Source organism: Orycteropus afer, unplaced genomic scaffold, assembly GCF_000298275.1.
Source record: "Orycteropus afer afer isolate SDZICR_OR568_19922 unplaced genomic scaffold, OryAfe1.0 scaffold00112, whole genome shotgun sequence".
Classification (NCBI taxonomy): Eukaryota; Metazoa; Chordata; class Mammalia; order Tubulidentata; family Orycteropodidae; genus Orycteropus; species Orycteropus afer.
The window spans coordinates 4,277,557-4,301,983 of NW_006921699.1; the positions used below are offsets into that span (position 1 = coordinate 4,277,557).

The window sequence follows — 24,427 nt, forward strand, 5'->3', positions numbered from 1 at the left end:
TGGGCAATCTACTTCTATAGTGATACTGCCTCAGAAACCCAAGGAGGGGTCGCTATGAGTCAGGTCCGACTCGAGGGCAAATAACAACAACAAACAACAATATTTACTTGCTTCTTTTCATTCTTTTTCTAACTTTGTGAGTTTGATACTTAACTCATTAACTTTGGGCCTTTCTCCTTTTCTAATGGAATTTTTAATATTATGTATTCTAACTTTCACTTTAATTGCATCTCACATCTTTCAATATATGGTATTTCCTATTGTATCATTGCATTTTCTCATTTCTATTGTGATTTTTCTTTACTCATGCATTTAGGAAGGTATTTTATCTTCAAATATATGAGAGTATTTCTGGCTATATTTTTAAAATTTACAGTTTAATTGAATCAAAGTTATCAAAAGCAAAACTGTAAAATACAGTATCTGATTTTAAGAATTAATTGGCTAGATTTATCATCAGAATGGACACTCAGAAGACAAAGTTAGGAACCTGAAGATCACTCAAACTCAGAGAGAAAAAAAGCACAGAAAAACAGAAGACAAAGAGTTGTAAGCATGCTTAAAAGGTTTAACATTCACAACTGACCAATATTTTCTCTCAGCACAGTGAAGATATTATTTTACTGTTTTCTGGTTTCCATTAGGAAGTAAACTGAGACCGTAATCTGTCTCTTCTCTCTGGTTCCCATTAAGATTGTCTTTTATCTTTAATGTTCTGCAAGTTTATGATAATTTTTTTCTCCTGTTTGGGATTTATTGGGCTTTGTACATCTAAGGTTAAGTCTTCCTTCAGTCTTGGAAACATTTTCAACCATTATGTCTTCTAATATTCCCCTTCCTATTTTCTCTTTTTCTGTAACCCCAGTTACAAGTATTTTAGGCCTTCCGATTCTAATCTCTGTGCCTCATAATCTCCACAATTTTATCTCTTTACTGCATATCTGCAGATCTATCTCTTGTTTTCTTTAGTGGTGTCTAATTTACTCTTAAATCTACCCATTGTTTTTTTTTTTTAAATTTCAATCATATTTTTTATTTTTAGAAATCCTATTTTGTTATTTTTCAAGTAATGTTGGTCATTTATTATAGCCTTATTCTCTGGTCATATTTTCAGCTCCCTTTTATTATTTCTTATACTATACATAGTTACATTCTATATTTGTTAATTCTAATAACTGAAGGTCATGTACTTCTGTTTCTGCTGGCTCTCACTTTCAGTGTCATTGTTCTCTTATTTTATTTTTCACTGTGAGCTCATGTTCCTTGCATGGTAATTGGTCAAAAATATTTCAGGTGTAGGTTGAAGAAGGGTTCTTTCAAAAAGGATTTGTGTTTGCTCTACCATGTACCTGGGAGCACTACCAACCAGGACTGTTTTAATCTAAATTCTTAGCTTGAGGTTTCTCAGCCCAGTCTGTGATAGGAATTCAGCTGAAAACTCACATGGGGTCAGTTCACAGTTGTAGTTCTCATGGACGATATTTTGACCCAGTGCCCAACACCAAGGCCCTTGGGTGGTACAAATGGTTTGTACCCTGAAGGTTGGCAGTTTGAACCCACCTAACAGTACCACAGAAGAAAGGCCTGAAAATCTGCTTCTATAAAGATTACAGCCAAGAAAACGCTATGGAGTAGTTCTATTCTGTAACACATGAGGTCACTATGGGTTGTAAACAACTCAATAGCAGTTAAGTCTGATTTTTTACCAGCACCAAGGTTTAAGGCAGGAAATTTTCTTCACTCACCTATGAAGGGAGACAGGGACAGGGCATGTTAATTTCTCTTTCATCCTTATACTAATGATGTAGACTATTGGTGTCTCAGATTTAGGTGTAGCAAACTTTCTAACAGATGTTATATCCTAATTTCTCTGGTCCCCCATGCCTCTTGGTATCATAAAAATCAAAGCTCAAAGTCACCTACAGTTGACAAATACCCTCAATGCAAAAGTCAGCTTCAGAGCCCTGAATTCCAACTTTCACTGAGTTTCTGGCCTCTTAGGAGTTTCTTTACTTTCCTGCCTTCTTCCTGTGCCACAAAAGGTTGTTTAATTATTGTATTAAATAGAAGGGCCAACGTGGATGTCTAGTCTCCCACAAAGCCAGAAACAAAAGCTGCACAAATTATTCTACAATTTCCATCTAATTATTTTCCATTTTTCCTAATTATTTGCTTTGGTGAAAAACAAACAAACAAAGAAAAGAAAAAAAAAACCAGTTTGGTCTATTTAAATTCAAGGCTTTCTAACCCAATTCTTAGCAAACATTCACTATTGACTTCCTCCTTCCCAGTATCATAAGCTCAATTTAAAATTGTAAGACACAACCTCAGTTGGCCCCAGCCACAAAGGTGGGTGAATAACATCTGACAATGGTGCCTAATGTAGCAACTACTCCAAAGGTGGGCCAGCCACTATGCTAAGCTTGGTGATAGGTATTTAATTTATGTAGCCATCCTAGGTGATAGACAGAATTCTTAGCAGTGTTTTACAGATGAGATAACCAAGGTACAGAAGATTAAGTAAATTTCCCAAAGTAAAATAGCTGGTAAATTGGATCATATCCAGAATGTCTGGCTACATAATTTTGAAAGATTACATGGGAAAGTTAGAGAACACAACACTAAACAATGTGAGGGAGGTCACATGAGGATTAAGCAGGAAAGTCCCAGGTAACAGCACCTGAGAAAGTTGCATTATTTTTGTGGTTAACTGCCATTGAATCAACTTTGACTCATGATGACCTTATGTACAACAGAACAAAAGTTTGCCTGGTCTTGCATCATCCAAACAATCACCAATATGTTCTTGTCCATTATTTCAGCTATTGTGTCAATCCATCTCACCAAGCCTGCCCCCAACCCCTGGCTCTCACTGTCCCTCTACTTTAACAAAAATGATGTCCTCCTCTAGTGATCAATCCCTCTTGATGTATCCAAAGCCAGAAAGTCAGACAGTGTTCTGCTGTGATCCATAAGGTTTTCATTGGATAATTTTCAGAGGTAGAGCATCAAGGCTTTCTTCCTAGTTTGTCTCATTAGTCTGGAAGCTCCGTTGAAACCTGCTTACCATCGGTGACTCTGCTGCTATTTGAATTACTGGTAGCCTAGCTTCCAGCATCACAGCAACATGCAAGCTACCAGAGAGCAACAAATTGACAGATAAGAGGTGGGGAAGAGGTATTAAAGAGCCAGTTTACAGGGAGCCTGAATTTGGGCTTCCTGGCACCATGCATTGATGACTTTCTTGCCCTTCCATACAGTGCTATATAATATGGCCATTGTACACTTATGATGTCTGCCCAAGCTGGATGGGCTCATTTTTCTCCTCTTCTAAGAGGAGTTCTAATGGTGTAGTGGTTAAAGCATTCAGCTGCTAACCAAAAGGTCAGTGGTTTGAACATCCTGCTGTGCAGGAAAAAGCTGAGGCAGTCTGCTTCCATAAAGATTTACAGCCTTGGAAACCCTATGCAGCAGTGGTAGGTACTCTGTCCTATAGGGTTGCTATGAGCTGGAATCGACCCGATGGCAGTAGGTTTGGTTTGGTTTCTTATAAGAAGGGAGCTCTGAGTCCCCATCCACACCCTTATAATCCTGCCCTCCCACTGTGACTTCTGATGCTTTCCTAATAAACCTCCTGGGCTTCATATAAGTCCTTTCACAGCACAGCAGTCTACAAATTGAGACTCAGTGGTCCTGAACACAAGGGGGAGAGCTACGAGAAGCTGCTTGCAGCTCCACCAACTACCAATTGCTCTGTCTAAAGTGAGCAATGTTCTCAGCCTCTTCCTCTGCTAATGACATTTTTGAAAGAGCTAGTATTGGAGGGAGGATAAATGACAAGATAGGTTTTTCTTTATATATATAAAATGGCTAATAAAGAAATATCGGGAACCCAATAACTACCAATTACAGAGGCAAGAGAAATAATAAAAACATTAAAGCAGAAAACATACAAAGCAAACAATTAAGACTGTTTTATTAAAACAATACTGCTACTCAGCAAGCATTAATTCTCAGCACACAAGGCCAGGGACTGTTTATCATCTAAATTTTGCACATTAAGAAAATGACACAGAGGATGTTAATAAGCTCCTCCAAACTCTAAGACACTTCTGAACCCAGATTAAAAGTTAGCCAGGCTCACTCTCAGGCTGAGATGTCATCTTTCACTAAACTCTAAATCAGCTCAGAGAACATGCCATGTTTATTATTTTTCTAGAACCATGTGACTGACTCCAGAGAAGCCAAGAGTATCTTTGGCATAAACACATTGATTTAAAAAAAGTATTTATTTATTTTTCTTCTTTTTAAAGCCCAGTGGACCAAAATACATAAATTAGAGATATTCTGGTCTACTGAGTACTGTAAATACATATTTAGATGTAACAAAGTATCAGTTGAAAATATCTTTGGAAAGTAATTACTTTACAATATACATGGAATATCTTTTAAATGCTAAAGCAACTGATCCATTTTAAAGATATAACTCATATGAATAGGCACAAGTATTAATTACCAAGCTGGAAGCTCACTTGCAAACTCATATCTTAGAGTAAATGTTTACAGATCAGGCATAAACATTTAAAAGAGGAAAAATTATAATATAATGAAAGATTTAACTCCCTAAACCAAGGGCCCACTTCTAAATATCAGCATTACCAGAGATTCTCAAGCTGGGCTGAGTAGGTAAGTATTGCTTCAGCCTTTATACCAAATTTCTTACCATTTTCTACCCCCCTCACCTCCTTACTGATACCTGGCTCTACTGTTCTGTGATTAACAAGTTCTACATCTAAGTCCAAAATGGGTTGAGAATTCAAATGCCTACAAAAACCAGGCAGGTAATTTAATGAATGTGGTCCCTCTGGGATTCTAGTTTGGTCATATTAATTTTTTTAGAACCACATCTGACACTTGCTCTCAGTATCAGGGACATCAGGGAGTAGTGTGGGCTGTGGCAGAAAGGAGAGCATGGGTAGTCTCTAAAGACATGGCTGCCCTCATGCCAGCTTGCTGTTGCCATGAGGATCACTCTTACAACTGCACTTTCCAAGATAATCTGCAAATGTGGACCTATATACATAAAATTTCTTTATTTTTAAATATTGGTAACTCATTCAAATGAAAATAATTTTAAAAATCTGCATGTTAACACTGTTGTTGTTGTTATGTGCCATCGAGTCAGACCCAACTCATAGTGACCCCTCTTTGGGTTTCCGAGGCAGTATCACTATGGAAGTAGATTGTTCCATCTTCCTTCGGAGGAGTGGCTGGTGGGTTTGAACCGCCAGCCTTCTGGTTAGCAGTCAAGTTCCTTAGACACTATGCTACCAGAGCTCCCTAGGTAACTCAAACAAAACACTGGCTGCTGGCTGAATCTGGTCTGTGAGTCCCCAGTTTGAAACCTGTCACTGAAAACAATTATGGAACAGAGCTCAGGCTCAGAACTCGTATGAGAAACCTGAGTTTAGTTTTCTTACAAAGAGGCAACTGGGCTTGATGAATCCACAGATGGGGCATAATGTAGTTCAGTGGATGTTCTGTAGCTCCTTCAGGGTGCATAAATGATTTTGGGGGTGCTCATGAGGAGCTCTGGTAGCATAGTGGCTAAGGCACTTGACTGCTAACCAGAAGGCTGGCGGTTCAAACCCACCAGCCACTCCTCAGAAGGAAGGTTGGGCAATCCTACTTCCGTAGTGATACTGCCTCGGAAACCCAAGGAGGGGTCGCTATGAGTTAGGGCTGACTCGATGGCACATAACAATAACATGAGGAAAAGGGGAATAAAGCATTAATGGTGGGGCTTTAGTCATTAACCAGAAGGCAGGAAAAGCATGTGTGGGCAAAAGGCTTTTCTGGCATTTGAACACAGGGAGCAGGGCCACAGAATTCCCAGAACTGTGGGCAAAAATCTCCTGTTCCTGAGCTCCCTCTGCACTATCATTCGGTTTCTTCATCTGCAAAGCACAACGCTCCTTCTGGCCTGCAGGGGGCATGGAAGAGAGCCCGATAGTGCCTGTAGCTCACTCTCTATATCAATAGGGAGGAAGCCTAGGAAGCAAGACCACCAGATTGAATTCTGTTCCAAGGTGTGGCACCACTATCACTGTGTCTAGCCTCAGATATCACCTTTCCCCATCTTCTTCTATCATCTGCACTGCTCCCACTCCCATTAACACAGCTGTGAAGGTGTCTGCTCTTCTCAAGGGCAGATCTGGTAAATATGCTGCAAAGCTAGTAATTCTCAGGTCATGGATGCTAAGGAAGGAGCAGGCCAACACAGACACACCCTATCACTAAAGACTGGATATTCACTTACTGTGAGGGTTCATGTATGGACCTCCCATTAACTAACACACCCAGCCAACCAAATTGCTTATCCTTTCAGACTCCTGGTTTTCTCAGTGGTAAAACAGATGATTATGCTCTCTGGCCATGTCAGATTGTTGTGAGAGTTAAAATAAGTAAGAACATCCCATGGCTAATGATGGGAGCTTTAATAGTGATAGCTGTCATCATGTGCCCCCCTCCAATTTGGCCCTGAGACCTCAGCCCACCCTGAGACAGGAGAAGAACTAAAAAACTCCATTAGCCAGATTCTCCATCAGTGGGAAATGGTGGCTGAGTATGTAGGATATGTCAGACAATGTGCCACCCTGGTATAGATACAGGAAGAAAAACAACCACAGAGAACCCTGGGGTTTGAGCATGCCAGCTCACATCCTAAGGTCTCACCTCTAGTCCTCATGAGCTGTGAGACCGCAGACAAGTCAAACCACCTGTTCAAGTCTGTTTCTTTACCTGTGAAAATAAAGAGTATAATTCAAACCCACCCAGAGTGCCTTGGGAGAGAGGCCTGATGATCAAGGTCAGAGCCTTGAAAGCCCTATACAACAGTTCTACTCTACACATGCGGAGTTGTCCTGAGTCAGAACTGACTCAATAACAACTGAAAACAACTGCAAGACTTTTCCAGATCTGGAGTTAGATCACTCCAAGAAACACAGAGCCTAGACATGAGGCAGACATCCCAAGAAAGGCACAGTCATGACTGTGCAGAGTATTCAGGAAGTCTTCCTGTGTGTTGGCGGAGGGGTGGGGAGGTTTGCAGCTGTGAAGACTAGCTACATGACTGGCCTTGGAAACCCAGAGAATAAGGCTGGGGTGGGAGCGGGGGGCTGGACCAGAACATTAGGTGCATTCAGCTGTTTCTCAGATCATCTAAATGGGGTTCGGCTGTGTGTGGTCGTTCTCTCAGTCTATTCCAAGTATCTCTGATCCATGACACTATCATCCTAATGGATCCTTCTGTCAGCAAAGGATAAGCATTGAGCTAATAGATGTCAAGCAGCATTTGCATTTCTGAGATAGCTTCATCTGCTCCCTCTTCCAGGACTCTCCAAACTGAAATGTGAAATTTGGACAGACGAGTCAGCTCTGGACAGCTCTGCTTCCAGAAATCTCATGGAAAGAAGCAATTATTTAATTATTTCTTAAACAGACAGACCATGCTGAGCTTATTATGTAAAATAAATAAATAAAGGACCAGAAAAACAAACAAACAAGCTGCTTCTCCACCTTCTCATCTCAGAAAGTTGCACCATTTCATGAGAGACATATGGAAATGTTTGTCATCCCTTGTAGTTTAAATAGTTTTCATTCGTTCATTCAGAGCACAATTCACAATGAATTATTTTGCTCATCAGAAAATTCTGCAGAAGACCAGGATGAGGTTTGGACTTGAGAGAGAGCCGAGAGGTTAGCAGCAGCTGGAATACAATGTAAGAATCAAAACACACTGCTAGATTCATCCAGGCTCCCTTTGGATGATTACAGTGTGGTCAGAATGGAGACCTCGGTTTTGGATTTTAGTTACAGGGACATTTGTAGCTATCAGAGAATGCTCAAGCATTGACTGTCTGGGGAGCTCTGCTCTGTATTTGGGGGTGGCTGTTTGCAGCACCTGACACAGGGTAATGAATGGATTTCCTGGCTCTCTCTGGATCTATACTAAACTGTCATCATTTTAAACCATGAAATATGTCAAGTGATAATTAAACCTCACCACAGACAGGTTCTGTGAAAATGATTAACTTTTACCATTTCCTCCATACACATTTAGAATATTCTAAATCTCTAAGGTATGGGATCATTATATTGACAGATGAGAGAAAAGTAGTCTTTATAATCATTTATTTTTAAAAGAACTAAAACTGCTATGCTATTCGGTTGGGCTTTAATTTGAAAACTTCTGCCATACAGTCATTTTTAGCAAGAAAGCCTGGTAGGAGAAGCACAGAGCTGACAGTCACATCTCCAGCTCTGCTACAATTAGCTGTGTGACCTGGGGCAAGTCCCTTCCCATCTCTGAGTATCAGCTTCTTCATCTGTCAAATGCAAATGATAATATCTTCACTATAGCTAACTCACCACAGCTATACTTTTCTTGAAAGTATTAAATGCAATGACAAATGAGAAAGTGCTCTGAGAGCAAAAAGCAGGCTGGTCACATTATTCAAGTAGATGTTATTATTTCACATTCTGTATAAAAGGGGGAAATGATAGCTAGCACTGCTTTACAGATCTGCTGTCTTTAAAAATAAAACTAAAAAACTCAACTCATTTTCAGCTGAAGTTTCTAAGCAGGAGATTAGATCTGACCCTAACGATAAATGTCTCTTCTTAGCCACAGGACTCCCATTTTGTGTACAAATATGCAGCAACTCACACAAATGGCAAAAATTCAAATGAAGCAGACAAACAGCTGGATGTGAATGGTGCTTCCAGTAAAAAGGGGGGAAAATAAATGCTAAAATTAGTAAAACAAACAGATTGAAATGTACTTTTACTCCTACCACTCGTTTTCCAGACCTGTGCTATTTTAAGGCCCATTTCTTCTGAACTTGGAGGTCTGTTTCTCTTGGGCAGCAGCAGGGCCCAACTCCCTATTAGCAAGGCTCAGGGCCAGCCAGGGTCCAACATAGCCGAGCACCAAGGCCCGAGGCAGTGGGAACATCTACCTTGCAAGCACTTCAACCTGCAGGGATGATTTGAGGCCCATTTTTTAATATTTTAGTCAGAATAATACACATATTGTTGAATTTCCACAGTTTTTGGTGGTGGTGGCTGTCAGCTGCTGTCGAGTTGATTCCAATTTACGGCAACCCCATATGTGCAGACAGAAGTGCTCCACAGGGTTTTCGAGGTTGTGACTTTTCAGAAGCAGACTGCTGGCCTGTGTTAAGATGCCTTGGGGGTTTGAACTGCCGGTCTTTCAGGTACAAGTAGAGTGCTTAACCATTTTGTCATCCAGGGACTTTGAATTTCCATAGAGGATGTGTTTTCCTCAATGATTTCTTGACATTTTTAATTCTTTGATCAATTTCCTACAGATTTTTTAAAAATTGCCCGTTTTTTTGTTTGCAAAATAAAGGTTGTAATGTCTTACCTCACTGGGTATTTTTGGATATTAAATAAGATACTGAATGTAAAGTATCACAACCTAAGGGATTTATATTAAATGAATGCAGCAAGCCTTTTGCCCTAAAATGTCCAGAATGTATGGACAAACCAGAAACTGCTCATTAAAGTGGCTCCTAAACAACTCTGTTCCTATGTAAAGCCCAGTGTCCCCACCACCTGCCAACCAGCCCAATTAGCCACCACCATCCCCTTCTCAAGAAAGAAGTGGCTTTCTCATAAGAAAAAAAAAAAAAAAAACCACTCACAGAAAACAAAAGCACCTAACATACATCACCAAGGTTCAGAGAGGACGTCATTTATTCACTTTTGATCCTTCTGCTTTTTGGATGAAGAACAGAAGAAAGAAGGATATGCTGGAGGCTCAAAGTGAACACCCACCACTCTTACATTTTGACCAGTGGATACGCAATGTGCCTCACCAGGTCACTCCTTCATCTATCACAGGCCATGAAAGTCAAAGAGCAGGAGACCCTGTCCCTGGAGATAGCTGTGATGAAAAGTGCCCTGTATTTGTCGTCAGAGATCTGGGTTTAAGAAAAGTCACACTGTATTATAAACTCCTATAACCTTAACCAAAAACTAAACCTACTGCCATCAAATTGATTCCAACTCATAGCAACTCTGTAGGACAGAGTAGAACTGCCACAGAAGATTTCCAAGGGGGTTCAAACCACAGACCTTTTGGTTACCAGCCAAATGCTTTAACCACAGTGCCACCAGAGCTCCTCCTATGACTTTAGGTATATAATTTAATCTCTTAACCTTGGTCTCTTTTCTTCCCCCCTGGGAATGAGATCACCATTCATTGTTGACTGCTAGCTAAATCTTAGCTTGCATTTGAGGTATCCAAAATCCCTTTAGGGGAATAAGGTGTGACAGATACCCAGACATAAAATAATTAAGTAAAAGTAAATGGTAATGTGTATAGTGGATTTTTTTCCTTGCCTTCCTGCATCCATGTACATCTTTTATTCAGGAACAGCCCCCACTGTCATATGGGGCTCTACCTACCTCCTACCCTCAGCTCATGATATCCTGGCTAGAGTGGCACAGTCTGTGGCTTTTGCTATACCCAGCAGCACATACCATTCCCCTGGCCTCAGTGCTTGCTTTAGGAGTGGGCACTGACCCAACTCTGTCCAATTAGAATGAATCTTAGTACTTTTGAGGGAAATATCAGACCAGAGGCCATCTCTCCTCTGCACTGGACTTGGAATTTTAAGGATGAGATGCTGGCACTCACCATGAGGGGGTGAATTCTGAGGAGCGAAATGATGAAAGAAACCAGATCCTGTACCTCACATTAACCCTGCCTGAAGCCAGCATCTCTGCCCCCAGGCTGTTCAGTTATATGCTGATAAAGCCCTCTTCTTGTTTGAGCTAGTTGGCTGGAATTTTATTATTTGCAACAAAAATGTCCTTAGTGGTATAAGCATGTCATTAGAGCCATAAGGAGATCCTTTGCCAAGATAACTATCCTTTGGAGAAAAGACCTGAGATTCCCACCAAAACAGTCAGTAAGTTGTCTTCCAGGCCCTGACATATTAAGCAAGTACTGTCACAGTCTATTTCTCATCTCATCAGGTGCCTGGCCCTAGTGTAGGCACAGCCAGTGGCCTTTGTATCTGCAGGACACTCATACACCTTCTGAACTGAACTGACTACACTTCACTGACCATCACACTCATTAGACTGTGTGCTCTGTGAAAGTAGGAATACTTTTTGTCATCACTGTATACTCAAGCACACTTCCATTAGCACCCAATAAACCTTTAAAAAAAAAAAAAAAGTAAGAATCATATCCACTGGAGTTATTTTACCATTATTAACAGTAATTGCCAAACTAAGTTCCCAGAGGTAAATTTAGAGGCCCTGCAAGGTTAAGAGGGCAGCTGCCCAGAAAATGGGTAGGTGGGCAGTCATAGCCTAGGCACACAGTACATAACATCATGTACCATTTGACAATGCCAATCACACTCAGATGCCTGGTCCAGACCACCCCACTGCAGGCTGTACCCTTATCCTGGAAGGCTATGGATCACTGTCCACATCCCAAGGTGCCAGTGGCAATCCAAAATAATTCCTGTGGCACATATTCCCTGACTCTCTGGAGAGCTCAAGACAAGCTAATCTTCCCTCCTGCAGCAATGCAACATCCTGCAAAAGGATTTCTTCACACAGGACCTCAATGGAAGTCCTAGTCAAGAGGCAGTATAACCATTCAAGGATCAATAAAGGACCACTGGGAGTCACTGGGTAGTACAAACAGTTAATGCACTTGGCTACTAACTGAAAGGCTGGAGGTTTGCATAAACCCAGAGGCACCTTGGTAGAAGTAGAGACCTACTTCCACAAAATCAGCCAATGAAAATGCTATGGAGCACAGTTCTACTATGACACACATGGGGTCTCTATGAGTCAGAATCAGCTCAATGGCAACCAGTTTTGTTTGAGTTTTTAAAGAACCACTGTGTGGGTTATGATGCACAGGATTTCCCAAGGCTCAGGTGTGCAGCCCAGAAGATACATTATGGAAAGAAATGGACAAGAGTTCAACAGCAGGGAACACCCAGAAGTGAGAGAGGCTGTGGCACAACTCAGGAGGGAGGGAGCACTGACTGGCCTCACTAATTTAGATGAGACATCACACCTTGCAGATTATTTCCAGTTTTGCCTCTGCCTCTGCTGCAGCAGCAGAGAGATTAAAGGTCTGTTAAGAGACAACCCAATTTGAAAATAATGAGAAGTTTTTTTTTTTGAGAGTTTTTAAAAGATAAACTCTCAAAAAAAAAAAAAGTTTTGTTTTGTTTTGTTTTGTTTTTGAGAGTTTTTAAAAGATAAACTAATTCTGATGACAAGAAAAGAATTAAAACTTAATGGTCACTTGGATTCTGTTCCTAATAAAGAAAGATTGCTGAGCAGCAATGAGACAAAACAGACAGAAACAAATGATTTTTAAGTCACAGATAATTAACTTCAGAGGCTTGCTGATAGCACATTAATATTGCTGGGGCAAATGGCTTAACAAGGTTTGAAAAGGGCCTCACTGTTTATATGAAGAAGACAATTTCAAGGGTTCCTGAAAAGCAGAGGAACTCCCTAGGCTTTGGGGCCAGGCAAGTGACAAATGTCAGCTTTAACTCTGGCAGGGGTCTCAAAATGGCAGCTTCCTGGGCAGGTCCAATCTGAATGTCACCCTCTTTCTCCCAGAGGCCTTGAGGGCAGGCAACGTGTGCTTCAGGGTCACGCAGGCACTCACCCTAGTCCTTGAGATTCATACCCTTTTGGCTACTTCCTGTCTGTCTGTTTGTCATACTGTGGTGGCTTGCATGTTGGTATGATACTAGAAGCTATACCACCAGTATTTCAAATACCAGCAGTGTCACCCATGGTAGACAGGTTTTGGCAGACCTTCCAGACTAAGACAAATTAGGGAGAAAGGCTAGCAATCTACTTCCAAAACTTAGCCAATGAAAACACATGGATCACAACTGAACACTGGCTGACTCACTTGCTTTGGACATATCATAGGGAGGGATCAATCACTGAAGGATGATATGATGTTTGGTGAAGAAGAGGGTCAGCAAGGGTGAGCGAGAAAAGACCCTGAGATCGATTAGCATAACAGTCTCAGTGATGGGCTCAAACATGCCAGAGATCATAAAGATGATGCAGGACTGGCAACGTTTCAGTATGTTGGACGTGAGGTTGCAGTAAGTCAGAGTTTACTCAATGATAGCTATCTATCTACCCTTTGGGTATCATGACCTCTTTGAGAATGGAACTCTTTCCCCAAAATTTCCAGATAGGGACCATGCCTAAATTTTTCAGGAGGCAAACCCCAAAGAGACTCCTTATCAAGAGCAAATCAGGACACAAGGGTCCATGACCCTGCCCATTGCTACCAAGGCCCTATATGTTTACTGTCAAAACCACAGAGACTTTAGCTCATTTGTGTTAGCATCTTTTAAATACTCTTTAGCAGATGGACCCACAAGTTGTTAGAAAGAGCTGAGTAGCTCTCTAAAGAGGGATTTTAAGGATAGTTGGCATTGGTGGGAACAATAAGGGCAGGGTATCCCAGAGCTGTGTGGTCCATAGCCGAACAACCTGGCAGCCACCATTCCTGAGATTTTATCTCTATGAGAAACGGGGGAACTAGATCCCTACTCTAGCAGGACATGTATCTACACAGCAGCACCAAAGATGCCCCTAAAGCATAAGCTACAACCACCAGGTGAAGGTGCTGTGGTCTGGGGCAGGAGTCACACACTTACAGCCCAAGCAGCAGTGCTGGTGGCTCCTCTCATCAGCCCTGAGCTGTATATGACATTCTATCTAAGCTGTACTTTTTCCAAATCATTGGAGAATCTAAAGTCAGCCAGAGGGAAGAATGGAAGAGCCACTTCCCCAGAGCCTAGAAGACCTCTGCACAAGGAAGATTGTGTGGAAGGGCAGGAGTGGAAACCCAGGCTCACTTGGGCCGTCTTAGTCCATGGTTGGAGCTGCTCATGGCCATCTCGCAAGGCTGCCTGGAGAAGGCCAAGAGAAGGAAGGAAAGGAAGAACATGACGAGGCTCCTGTATCAGCTGTTCTTGAAGCCAGATCTACTCTGGATCTTGGACTCTGCAATTTCATGAGCCTTTCAGGCTTAAGCTATTTCTATGGCAGAAGTTCTAACACAGTCTATACTATTAACTTCCACATTTTTAAATTTTTTTCCAGATGAGGTTGAGCAATTTAGCCAAAGTCATTCTGTGAGTAAGTGGAGAGGAGATAGGATTCTACTGCCTACAAATTGGACACAATGAGAACTGGGTACCAAATGTTTGTTTTCAAAGACAACATACCAGCCCAGCCTGCGGCAGTCTATTTCCTGGGGCCAAAAAGGAAAAGCAAAAAAAGAAAAGAAAAGAAAAAAGAAACAGTTGCCATCAAGTTAGTTTTGATTCATGGTGACCCCACATGTTGTAGAGAACTGAGCTCCCTGTAGAGTTTCACGGCTGTGAGCTTTCAGAAGTAGATTACCAGGCCTTTCTTCCAAGGCACCTCTGGGTAGGTTCAAAATACCAACCACTTACTGTTTGCACCACCCAGGGACTCCTGCAGCCCGGGGCAACAAGGTCCAATTTAGTTTCCCAGCACCTGAAAAAAAAGCCAGCACTATCCAGAAAGAGCCAATTTCCACAGGGTCAGAAGGGAAGGAGACAGATGCCACTCCCAGCTTTTTTTCAGTCCAGCAACTATAGGAGAACAAGCAATGTTCCACTGTGTTTGAGTGAGGGTGGGATGGGTAGGAAATACAATCTTTCTCTCCATATGGCAGTCTTGAATTGAAAGGGACCCATTGCCCCAGGCACTGTCAAGTCTAGATGGCTCCCTTTTAAGTTCCCTCCATCTGCAGCCATTAAATAAGCCGCTTCAAAAGAACCTAGGAGTTTATTAATCTGTTTCATCAAAGAGAGTCAACCACTTCACATTATACCAAGACAGATTATACAGGCAAATGAGAGATCCAGAAAACATCTGCTAAACAAAATCAGAATTAATGGTAAACAGAATGCAGTTCTTGATAGCTGAAGTTCACCCAGATGTGGAGAACGTTAAAGAGACTATTAGAGGGAGCTGCCAAGTAGGGACTAATTCCAAGGCTTTTCTGAAAGTGAGGCACATGCTTCACACTCAGGACTGGCAGGTCATGTTTATTTAGGAGATCTGCATTGCTAAGAAGCTGGAGCCACTCTGGCTGTCATTCCTTTCTTTCCTTTCTTCTTAAGATAGCAGTGTCCCTCCTCTCAGTCCAGGCCAGGCTGGTCTGGGCTGGAACATGGGAGTGAACCATTGTTGGGAGGGTGGGTAATGCAATGTGACATTGGCACCCACCCCAAAACTCACAGCCCTTAATCACAGCACGATCATAGACATCTGGAATAGCTAGCAGATTACCCTATGCTCCTACGAGATGGCTGACGAGGGCAGAATTATCCCAGCCACTTGCTCTGTTCACTCAAGTGTTCTCTCATGGCTGTAATTCAACGTGATGGGATCAGTTCGAGAAAAATACTGGTTTGAGCAGATGAATCCTGGCAGTTACAATCAGCACCAGCCCTCAGAGTGGACACAGGAGTGTCTTGGAGGGGTGAGGTTGGCACCTTTTGCTGAAGCTTCAGAAAAGGTTGAAATTAAATTTTAAGTGTCTGCAGGATGTGTGAAAAACAGCTGCATTAGAAAGCAGACAAAGATGCAGCATCTCTCCTTCCCCTACAGCTAAGACAGGTGGGTCCCAGGGCCTTGGAGGAAGAATAGTTTCATCCACCTGGCGAAGGGCTATACCTCCCCAAAACACACCCTACCAGTCTGTAGTCCTCCACAATCTCTGCTCTTGTATCTCCCTCCAGGTTTCTCTCAGTGCCCTTAAAACCAATCTAACTTGGAAGCAAAGCCTCCCTAGGAAATTTTCTTCCAAGGGCTTCACATTCAGCTCTCTGGGCCTGGCAACTGCCATGTATGTGCAGAAGCATCAGATGTGATGAAGCAATATGAAGTTATTTAAGATGAAATCACCTACTAGAGGGTTTCAGTGCATCAGGGGACATCAGCTCCCAGAGAATCCTTTTTCCTACTAAAAGTCAGCATGGAAAGAAGGGAAGGAGTCTTACGCGTAAAAGGTAGAAGGTACTAACTGCTCTGCTCATGTCACGAGTCATTGAGGACCAAAGGACATAAAGAATGTGGAAGCTCTCTGGAAACAACTGATAAATTGTAATTATGACTACCTGCACTATTCTGTGCATACACGGCCCTGGGAAGACATTTGGTGCCTGGGGATGGACTTGTCTTGGGTGCTCTGAGGGAGCTCTCCTTCTTATTGAGTCCTCTGGAGCAGGGCTCTCAAAAGGTACTGAATGCCAGCCCTGAGATGATGGAAAATAACATAAATAAGATCCCATGGGGAACTAAGTTTGGGAAATGCTGTATATTACACCCCCTATTGAGAGTTATATTTAACACATTAAAGGCCTTCAAAGGTTCTGCAGTAAAAACATCATCAATAACCATTGTTGTTGTTGTTAAGTGCTGTCGAGTCGTTTCCGACTCATAGTGACCCCATGCACAGCAGAACAAAACACTGCCCGATTCTGCGCCAGCCCCACAATCCCTGCTATACTTGAGCCCATCATCGCAGCCACCATGTCAATCCATCTCATTGAAGGCCTCCCTCTCTTTCGTCGACCCTCCACCCTACCAAGCATGACATCCTTCTCCAGGGAATGGTCCCTTCTGACAACATGACCAAAATAGGTGAGATGAAGTCTGGTCATTCTTGCTTCCAAGGAGCATTCTGGCTGCACTTCCTCCAGGACAGATCTGTTAGTTCTTTTAGCAGTCCATGGTATTTTCAGCATTCTTCGCCAGCACCACAACTCAAAAGCATCAACTCTTCTTCGGTCTTCCTTATTCATTGTCCAGCTCTCACATGCATACGAGGCGATTGCAAATATCGTGGCTTATGTCCTCAAGGAGATATCCTTGCTCCTCAGCACTTGATACAGTTCCTTCGCAGTTGACTTTCCCAATGCTACACATCGTCTAATGTCCTGACTGCTGCTCCCGTTGGCATCGATTGTAGAACGAAGCAACATGAATTCTTTGACAACCTCAATCTTCTCTCCATTTATTGTGATGCTGCTCATTGGTCCAGTTGTGAGGATTTTTGTTTTCTTTATATTGAGATGTAATCCATACTGCAGACTGTATTCTTCAACCTTCATCAGTAGGTGCCTTAAGTCATCCTCACTTTCAGCAAGCAAAGTTGTATCGTCTGCATATCTCAGGTTGTTAATGATTCTTCCTCCAATCCTGATACCACATTTTTCTTCATATAGTCCAGCTTCTCGGATTATTTGCTCGGCATATAGATTGAATAAGTGTGGAGACAGAATACAACCCTGACGCACTCCCTTCTTGATTTTAAACCATGTAGTGTCCCCTTGTTCTGTTCGAATGGCAGCCTCCTGGTCAAGGTACAGATTCCTCATGAGTACAATCAAGTGCTCGGGAATTCCCATTCTTCTCAATGTTATCCATAACTTTTCATGATCCACACAATCAAATGCCTTTGCATAGTCAATAAAACACAAGTAAACATCTTTCTGGTATTCTTTGCCTTGAGCCAAGATCCATCTGACAACAGCTATGATATCCCTTGTTCCACATCCTCTTCGGAATCCAGCTTGAACCTCTGGAAGTTCTCTGTCAATATACTGCTGCAAACGTTTCTGAATTATCTTCAGTAAGATCTTACTTGCGTACGATATTAATGATCAATAACTAGCTCAAGTTTATTGAGTCCACTATTTGCCAAGTGTATTAGATTCCTAAGGCTGCAGTAACCAAGTGCCACAAGCTGGGTAGCATATAAGAATAGAAATTAATGTCTCACAATGTTGGAGACTAGAAGTCCAAACTCAAGAAGTCCAGACTCCAGAATAGGGCCATGCTCTGTTGAAGGCTCTAGGAAAGAATCTATCCTACAATTTTCTCTCAGCACCTAGTGGTTTCAGTAATCCTTGGCATTTCCTGGCTTATAAACAAATCACTCCAATCTCTGCCTTCATCATCATTTGGTGTTTTCCCTGTGTGTCTGTGTCCAAATATCCTATCAGTCTCTAGGTTAGGGCCCACCCTAATCCAGTATGACTTCATCTTAACAATGATTTGTGCATAATTCATCTGTGCAAAAGCCCTACTTCCAGATAAGGTCACATTCACAGGTTCTGGGGCTTAGGATTTCAACATATCTTTTGCGGGGCACAATTCCACTCACAATACCAAGTCTATTGAACTTGAAGCTCTTTCATCAGGTATCACCCAGTAATATCCAATGACAGGAATGTTCTATAGAACATTCCTTTAAATAGTATCTCTCTGGAACCAAAGGACTTATGCTTCACTTGTATATTACTAGGGCAGGATTAACATGAAAAGAAAATAATGCAAAACACATTTATAACTCACATTTAATTCAAGAAACAATTGTTGCACAACTTCTGTATGTCAGGCTCTGGGTAGGACTATGGGGAATATACAGGTGAATTAGAAGAGGAAGTGTCTGCCCTCAAGAATGAATAACCTGATAGAATCTCTTAATTCAAATAGAGCACATAAGCCAAACATTTCAAGAAAGAGAATTGGAAGGTATGAGGGAGGTGGTATTTGACAAAGTTGAAGAACAAGGAACCTATCCATTGCAGGGAAAGTGTGAATGAGGCCAGAGATAAGAAAGTGGGAACTGTAAAACCTCCGCATCTAAGGCTGGGAGGGTAGAAGGAGAAATAAGGCAGAGAACAAGTCTGAGGTGCACAGTACGTTCAAATCACCTTACAATCCCCAGCTCCACTTGTGATTTAGCCTGAACCCCACCCCCAGTGCTAATATTAGCCACTCTCACTTGACAGAATTAGTCAAGGGTTTCCAGAAGTCATATGTGTAAAGTTGCAGTCAGTCATCTGTTTGTAGCACTGAACTCTGAATGTAGCTGATATTCCTGAGTCAGATGTAGTATTAAAACTAAACAAAACTGTAACAGGAAAATATCTTAGGTTCTTGGTCAGGAAGCTACCTCTCCAGACCTAGAGGCCCTACTCCAAAATTCCTGGGCATGGTAAGAACTGGGCAAGAAAATTCAGAGCATTAATTATTTATACCTTTTTCACTTCCACGTCAAGATGAAACTAAAGGAATGAACTTCAAGTGTGTGCTACCCGACAGGAATGTTTTATTTTTGTTTGTAGGAATAATAATTGACTGAAACATTCACAGTAACTCTATTATTTTTATACTTATATACATTGTTCTGGAGAAGATTAACAATCCCACAGCCCAAGTGGTGAATTCTCAGACCCCAAACCACCTGGAGCCAACCTGCAAGGTCCCACCCTTCTGTCCTTCCTGCCAGGATATAAGCATTCACATTCACACACTGGGCTATTTCAGGAACTCTCAACACTCAACTTTGACATAAACAAGTAAGAAAGACATCACCTTGCTCACAATAGTAAGGAAAAAAACTTATCTGATATCAGGAAAAATTTGCCACTACAAACCCAAAGCAAATGCTCCTAGTCAGTCAGCTGTGAAAGCTGGAAACCAGAAGGAGTTGGGGGCTGGAGAATGGATGAGTTGAATACAGGCTGACTATGACTTCGATCATCTTCCACACACTCTCAATATGCTGGGGACTTGCAGCCTTAAGTTCAATCAGCTCTTTTTATGTCTTTGAGTAGAACTACACATAGTCCTCTTATTCCCCTAGCTTTACTATTTAAAGACATTCCCAACACAAGTACAGTAAGATTCCAAAAACATTGTTTATATGTGACATCATGATGCAAATTAATTCTAAACATTCATACTCAGAGGACTGACATGAAGAGAACATTACTCAAAACCAAAATTCATGTCAATCTCACCTTCTCTTATGGCTATTTCCTTCCACTTTACATGGTTATCTCATTGTGACTACAACTTTCATTAAGAAATGTGCCTTTCCTGCCCAACTTTCATCCAGTTTTGATATCCAAACAATGTAGTTTTCTCTGTGGAGACACTTCTAAGGACACTGAGTACAAAAGCAAAGGCAATGGCAAATGGGAAAGGAAATCAGAAAGTCCATCCTATAGCCAGGTCATCCAAATCCTTTAGAACGCAGGGTTCAACACCATGGACAGCAGCAAACAACCAATTTGAATATTCACCAATAAAGAAGCTATAGAAAGTTTGGGTTCCCAAGCTCTAGAAACACACTTTGATAATGTGGCCATCATATGTTTTTCACTGTGGTACATGAAATTAGAACTAACCAGGAGTTGAGGATATGTTAGACATAGAAATCAATATGGAACTTGCTTGCTCTTTTATTAGATAGTCACTCTTTTTGGAGAGCATTCCAGAGGGAAAAATGTGATTGAAGCTAAAATCAAAGGCCACAGCCTAGACCAAGAACTCATTTTGGTTTGTGACTTCATCCTCCCATCCCTTCAATAAAGAGATGATTGGTGATGATTCCATAAATCATCCAAAGATATATTTTTATTAAAGACAAAGTATTGCTGAAAGTGAATAAAGGAAACTTCAATTTCCACTAAAAGATTTCAGAAATTACCACCCATATATGCTTACCTCAGAGACCATAAAACAATTGTGCTAGAGGAATGCTGGCGGGAAAATAGAACATCATGGAATTGTTTTCAAAAGGAAAATTAATTAGTTATTTTTATTTCAGCTTAGCTGAAGCTGTAAAAATCTAGTCAGAAATATTTTTCACAGTGGAATCTCTTCCCAGATATTGAAATACCTCAAACAACAAGCCATTTTTTTGTTGATGTTGTTTCTGCTGGATGAAACTAAATAATTACTTCAGACTTCACTCAAAAATGAGGCTTCTTTTCAAGAGACTGTAAACATGATCTTGAATGAGCTAGTTTCCCTAAACTTCACTTCTGATACTTGAAGGTAGAAGACATAGTTTTCGCAAGCAAACCTGATTCAGTTCTTGTAATCTGTAGAAGCGAGTGTCAAGTACTCAGCACCCAGGAAAATTTCAAAGAACAGGTTGCTCACAAGTCTGAAGTTCATCTTAGTTTCAACAAATTACTTCTAAAATGTCAACACTGAGAATGCAATAGATGAAGTATTTTCCCCTACCTTCTCTTCTTGTGACTTCAAAGCTTCTGGACTCCTGCAAGAAAAGAAAAACTGTGTTTTTGAAGAATAATTCATATGTACAGATACTTGCAAATATTTCACCTCTTAGTCACATTTTCACAAAAAGGTGAACAATATAACACTCAAACAAAGTTGGGTCTATTAAACTCTCAATACATACAATCTATAAATGTAAACACACAAGTTAGCATCTTGCCTTGGGGACTTAATACAAAAAATAGATTACTGATTACACAGCTTTTAATGAACACAGCCAAGTCTTATGGCTTCCCATATGCTATATTTGGGCTGATATCCAGTGTTAAGGAAGATCCCATTCCAGGCTGATGCCCTGCCCTCTGTCTGGAGTGTAGATGCTTATAGGGATGAGGGAAAACAGAAATCAGCAGGAACCAGAATAATCTGACCAGCTGCAGGTTCTGCTTTGTGATGCCATATTGAAGACCTCTATTGCCTATGTGGATCATTGACTTGATCTGATGACTGATTGTGTTCAACTCACTAATTTTCCAAGAGGGAGATCTTACGCACAACTGGGATAGCTAGCCCATGTCATTGTCCTAAATTAAGCCTTTGCTTTTTCTTAATTCAATTCTATATTTATTAATGCCTGCTAACAACATGTGCAGGACAATAAGAAAAGCATTTCAGAAGTTACATAGGTATATTACAGTCTCTAAATTCAAGATACTCACAGTTAAACAGGGGACTATAGAACAAAAACAAATTACTGAGAAATAAAAGGATGATTTTACTTTAATGAACACTAGTATATTCACATGTAGCTGGAAACATAAAGAAAGCGATTTTATCACTGACTTTTGACTCTTGAGAATAGCACTGAAGAATGGGGAAGGATTTTAGACAGGAGTAGGAGAGGGAAAGTCCATCAGGATGAGAGAATGGTATAAGAAAATGTTGGGGGGGAGTGCACAGGGTATGCTCAGGAAAAAGGAAAAGGCCAAGTGAGAAGGAATGGGAAGAAAAGTCTAGAAATGTATATTGTGGCTTTATAACCAATACAAAACATGAATAATTCATTGTAAGTGACCAGCATAGGATTAAAATTCTAGTTTTGAAAATCCATGCTAGAAAGTAAAGAAGAAAGAAGAAAAAACACCAAACTTGAGCCATCACCTCATCATTATGTCCAAGAGAATCATTCAGTATCAGCATTTTTTAAGCTAATGGCATTATAGTTCACATTTTAACATTCTTGTCTACCATCTTTTTGTGGTCAGGAAGTTGTTATGTGCCGTCAAGTCAGACTTGACTCATAGCAACCACTCCTTGGGTTTCCGAGGCAGTATCACTATGGAAGTAGACTGCCCCATCTTCCTTCTGAGGAGTGGCTTGTGGGTTTGAACTGCCAGGCTTCTGGTTAGCAGTCAAGTGCCTTAGGCACTACACTTCCAGAGTTCCCTGTGGTCAGGAAGGAGAGGCAGCATTAGAGATGAAACTCTAATGAAAAGTTCACCTTACCAGAATGACACTCACTGACTGCCGTTTCCCTAATGAGTCAAATGCCCAAGGGGAGATCATTGCAAGGTACGTGTTATAGGCCAACTCTACTTCCACAAAGATTTATTGCCTCGGAAAACCCAATGGGGGTTGCTGTGAGCTAGAATCGACTCAACAGCAGTGGGTTTGGGGTTTTGTTATCCATCAGCACAGGACAATTATCCAAATGAATGCTGGTACCTTAACGGGCATTCGTTAGGTCAGTGTTTAGAAGAGAGGGCATGAAGAGTGGTAAGTATAATGAGAGATGTGCAAGCCATGAAGTAAATCAGGCACAAAAGCAAATCCCATCTACTCCCAAACTGCTCCTTGGGTTACTTGCTCTTGGGGCCAACACCTCCATTCCTGGCAATAACTGCTGTTGTTCTGTGTTATTGAGTCAATTCCAACTCATAGTGATCCTACAGGACAGAGTAGAACTGCTCCATAGGGTTTCCAAGGCTAAAATTTTTGTGGGAGCAAATTTCCAGGTTTTTTTCTCCCACAGGGTGGCTGGTAGGTTTGAACCACCTACCTTTGGGTTAGCAGTTAATCAATTAATTACTACACCACAAACTTGGGAATAACTAGAATCAGTGTAATAGGAGATATTCATAATCAACTTTTACAACATCAGAAAAAAATTTGATGGAATTTTTTTGGATTACATAAAATTTAATCAGTTAATTTAGGGAAAGCTGATGTCTCTTGGAACATAAAATTCCATAATTAATTTAGGGAAGCTGATGTCTATATAACGTGTACCTTCTTATCTAATAGAATGGATTTTCTAATTATTTGTTAAAATATGTTTTTGTTTCTTTAAAGAGTGCTTTATAATTTTACTTATGAATATTCTGAGTAAGGAGCCCTATGGCACAGTGATTAAGCACTCAGCTGCTAACCAAAATGTTGGTGGTTCGAACTCCTCAGCCACTCTGTGGAGAAAGATGTGGCAGGCAGCTACTATAAAGATTACAGCCTTGGAAACCCCATGGGTCAGTTTTACTCTGTCCTATAGGGTCACTATCAGGAGCTCTGGTGGCATAGTGCCTAAGGCATTTGACTGCTAACCAGAAGGCTGGTGGTTGAAACCTACCAGCCACTCCTAGGAAGGAAGGCTGGGCAATCTACTTCTGTAGTGATACTGCCTCGGAAACCCAAGGAGGGGTCGCTGTGAGTCAGGTCTGACTTGACAGCACCTAACAACAACATGACTCTAGTTGCTTTCTCTTGTCTTATTCCTTTGGCTAATCCTTCAACTCAATATTAAATTGTTGTGGAGATAGTGGGAATCCTTACCTTGTTTCTGTCTTTAAAAGAAAACCTTCAGTGTTTCTTCATTAAGTAAGATACTGATTGTATGTTTATTATATTAAAGACATCAATGTAAATTTCATTGAGTTTTTTTCAATAAATTATATTCTAGGTAAAAGTAGCATATTCCCTTACTCATTTATTTATTGACTATTCCCCTCTACTGGAATATGAGCTGAGAGAATACCGCTATCTTTTTCAGTCTTACATCCTCAGAGTTGTAATAGAGCAGACAGTCAATGCAATTTATCAAATAACAAAAAATATATGTGTGATGAATTTCATCAAATATGTTTCATGCAATTATAGTGATGATAATATGATTGCTTCCTCCTTGGTTCTATTAATATGATCACTTATATAGTTGATTTCACAATATTCAACTATCCCTGTATTTCTG

At 41.0% G+C, this 24,427-nt stretch overlaps 1 protein-coding gene across 1 annotated transcript in view; it reads right to left on the minus strand.

Annotated features, from left to right (window-relative positions):
* FSTL4 (follistatin like 4) overlaps positions 1–24,427 on the minus strand; it is a 644,321-nt gene that overhangs the window by 523,608 nt on the left and 96,286 nt on the right. Inside the window, exon 2 of the mRNA XM_007943751.1 lies at positions 21,190–21,223. Coding sequence (XP_007941942.1) covers positions 21,190–21,223 — 34 coding nt within the window. The remainder of the gene's footprint in view (positions 1–21,189; positions 21,224–24,427) is intronic.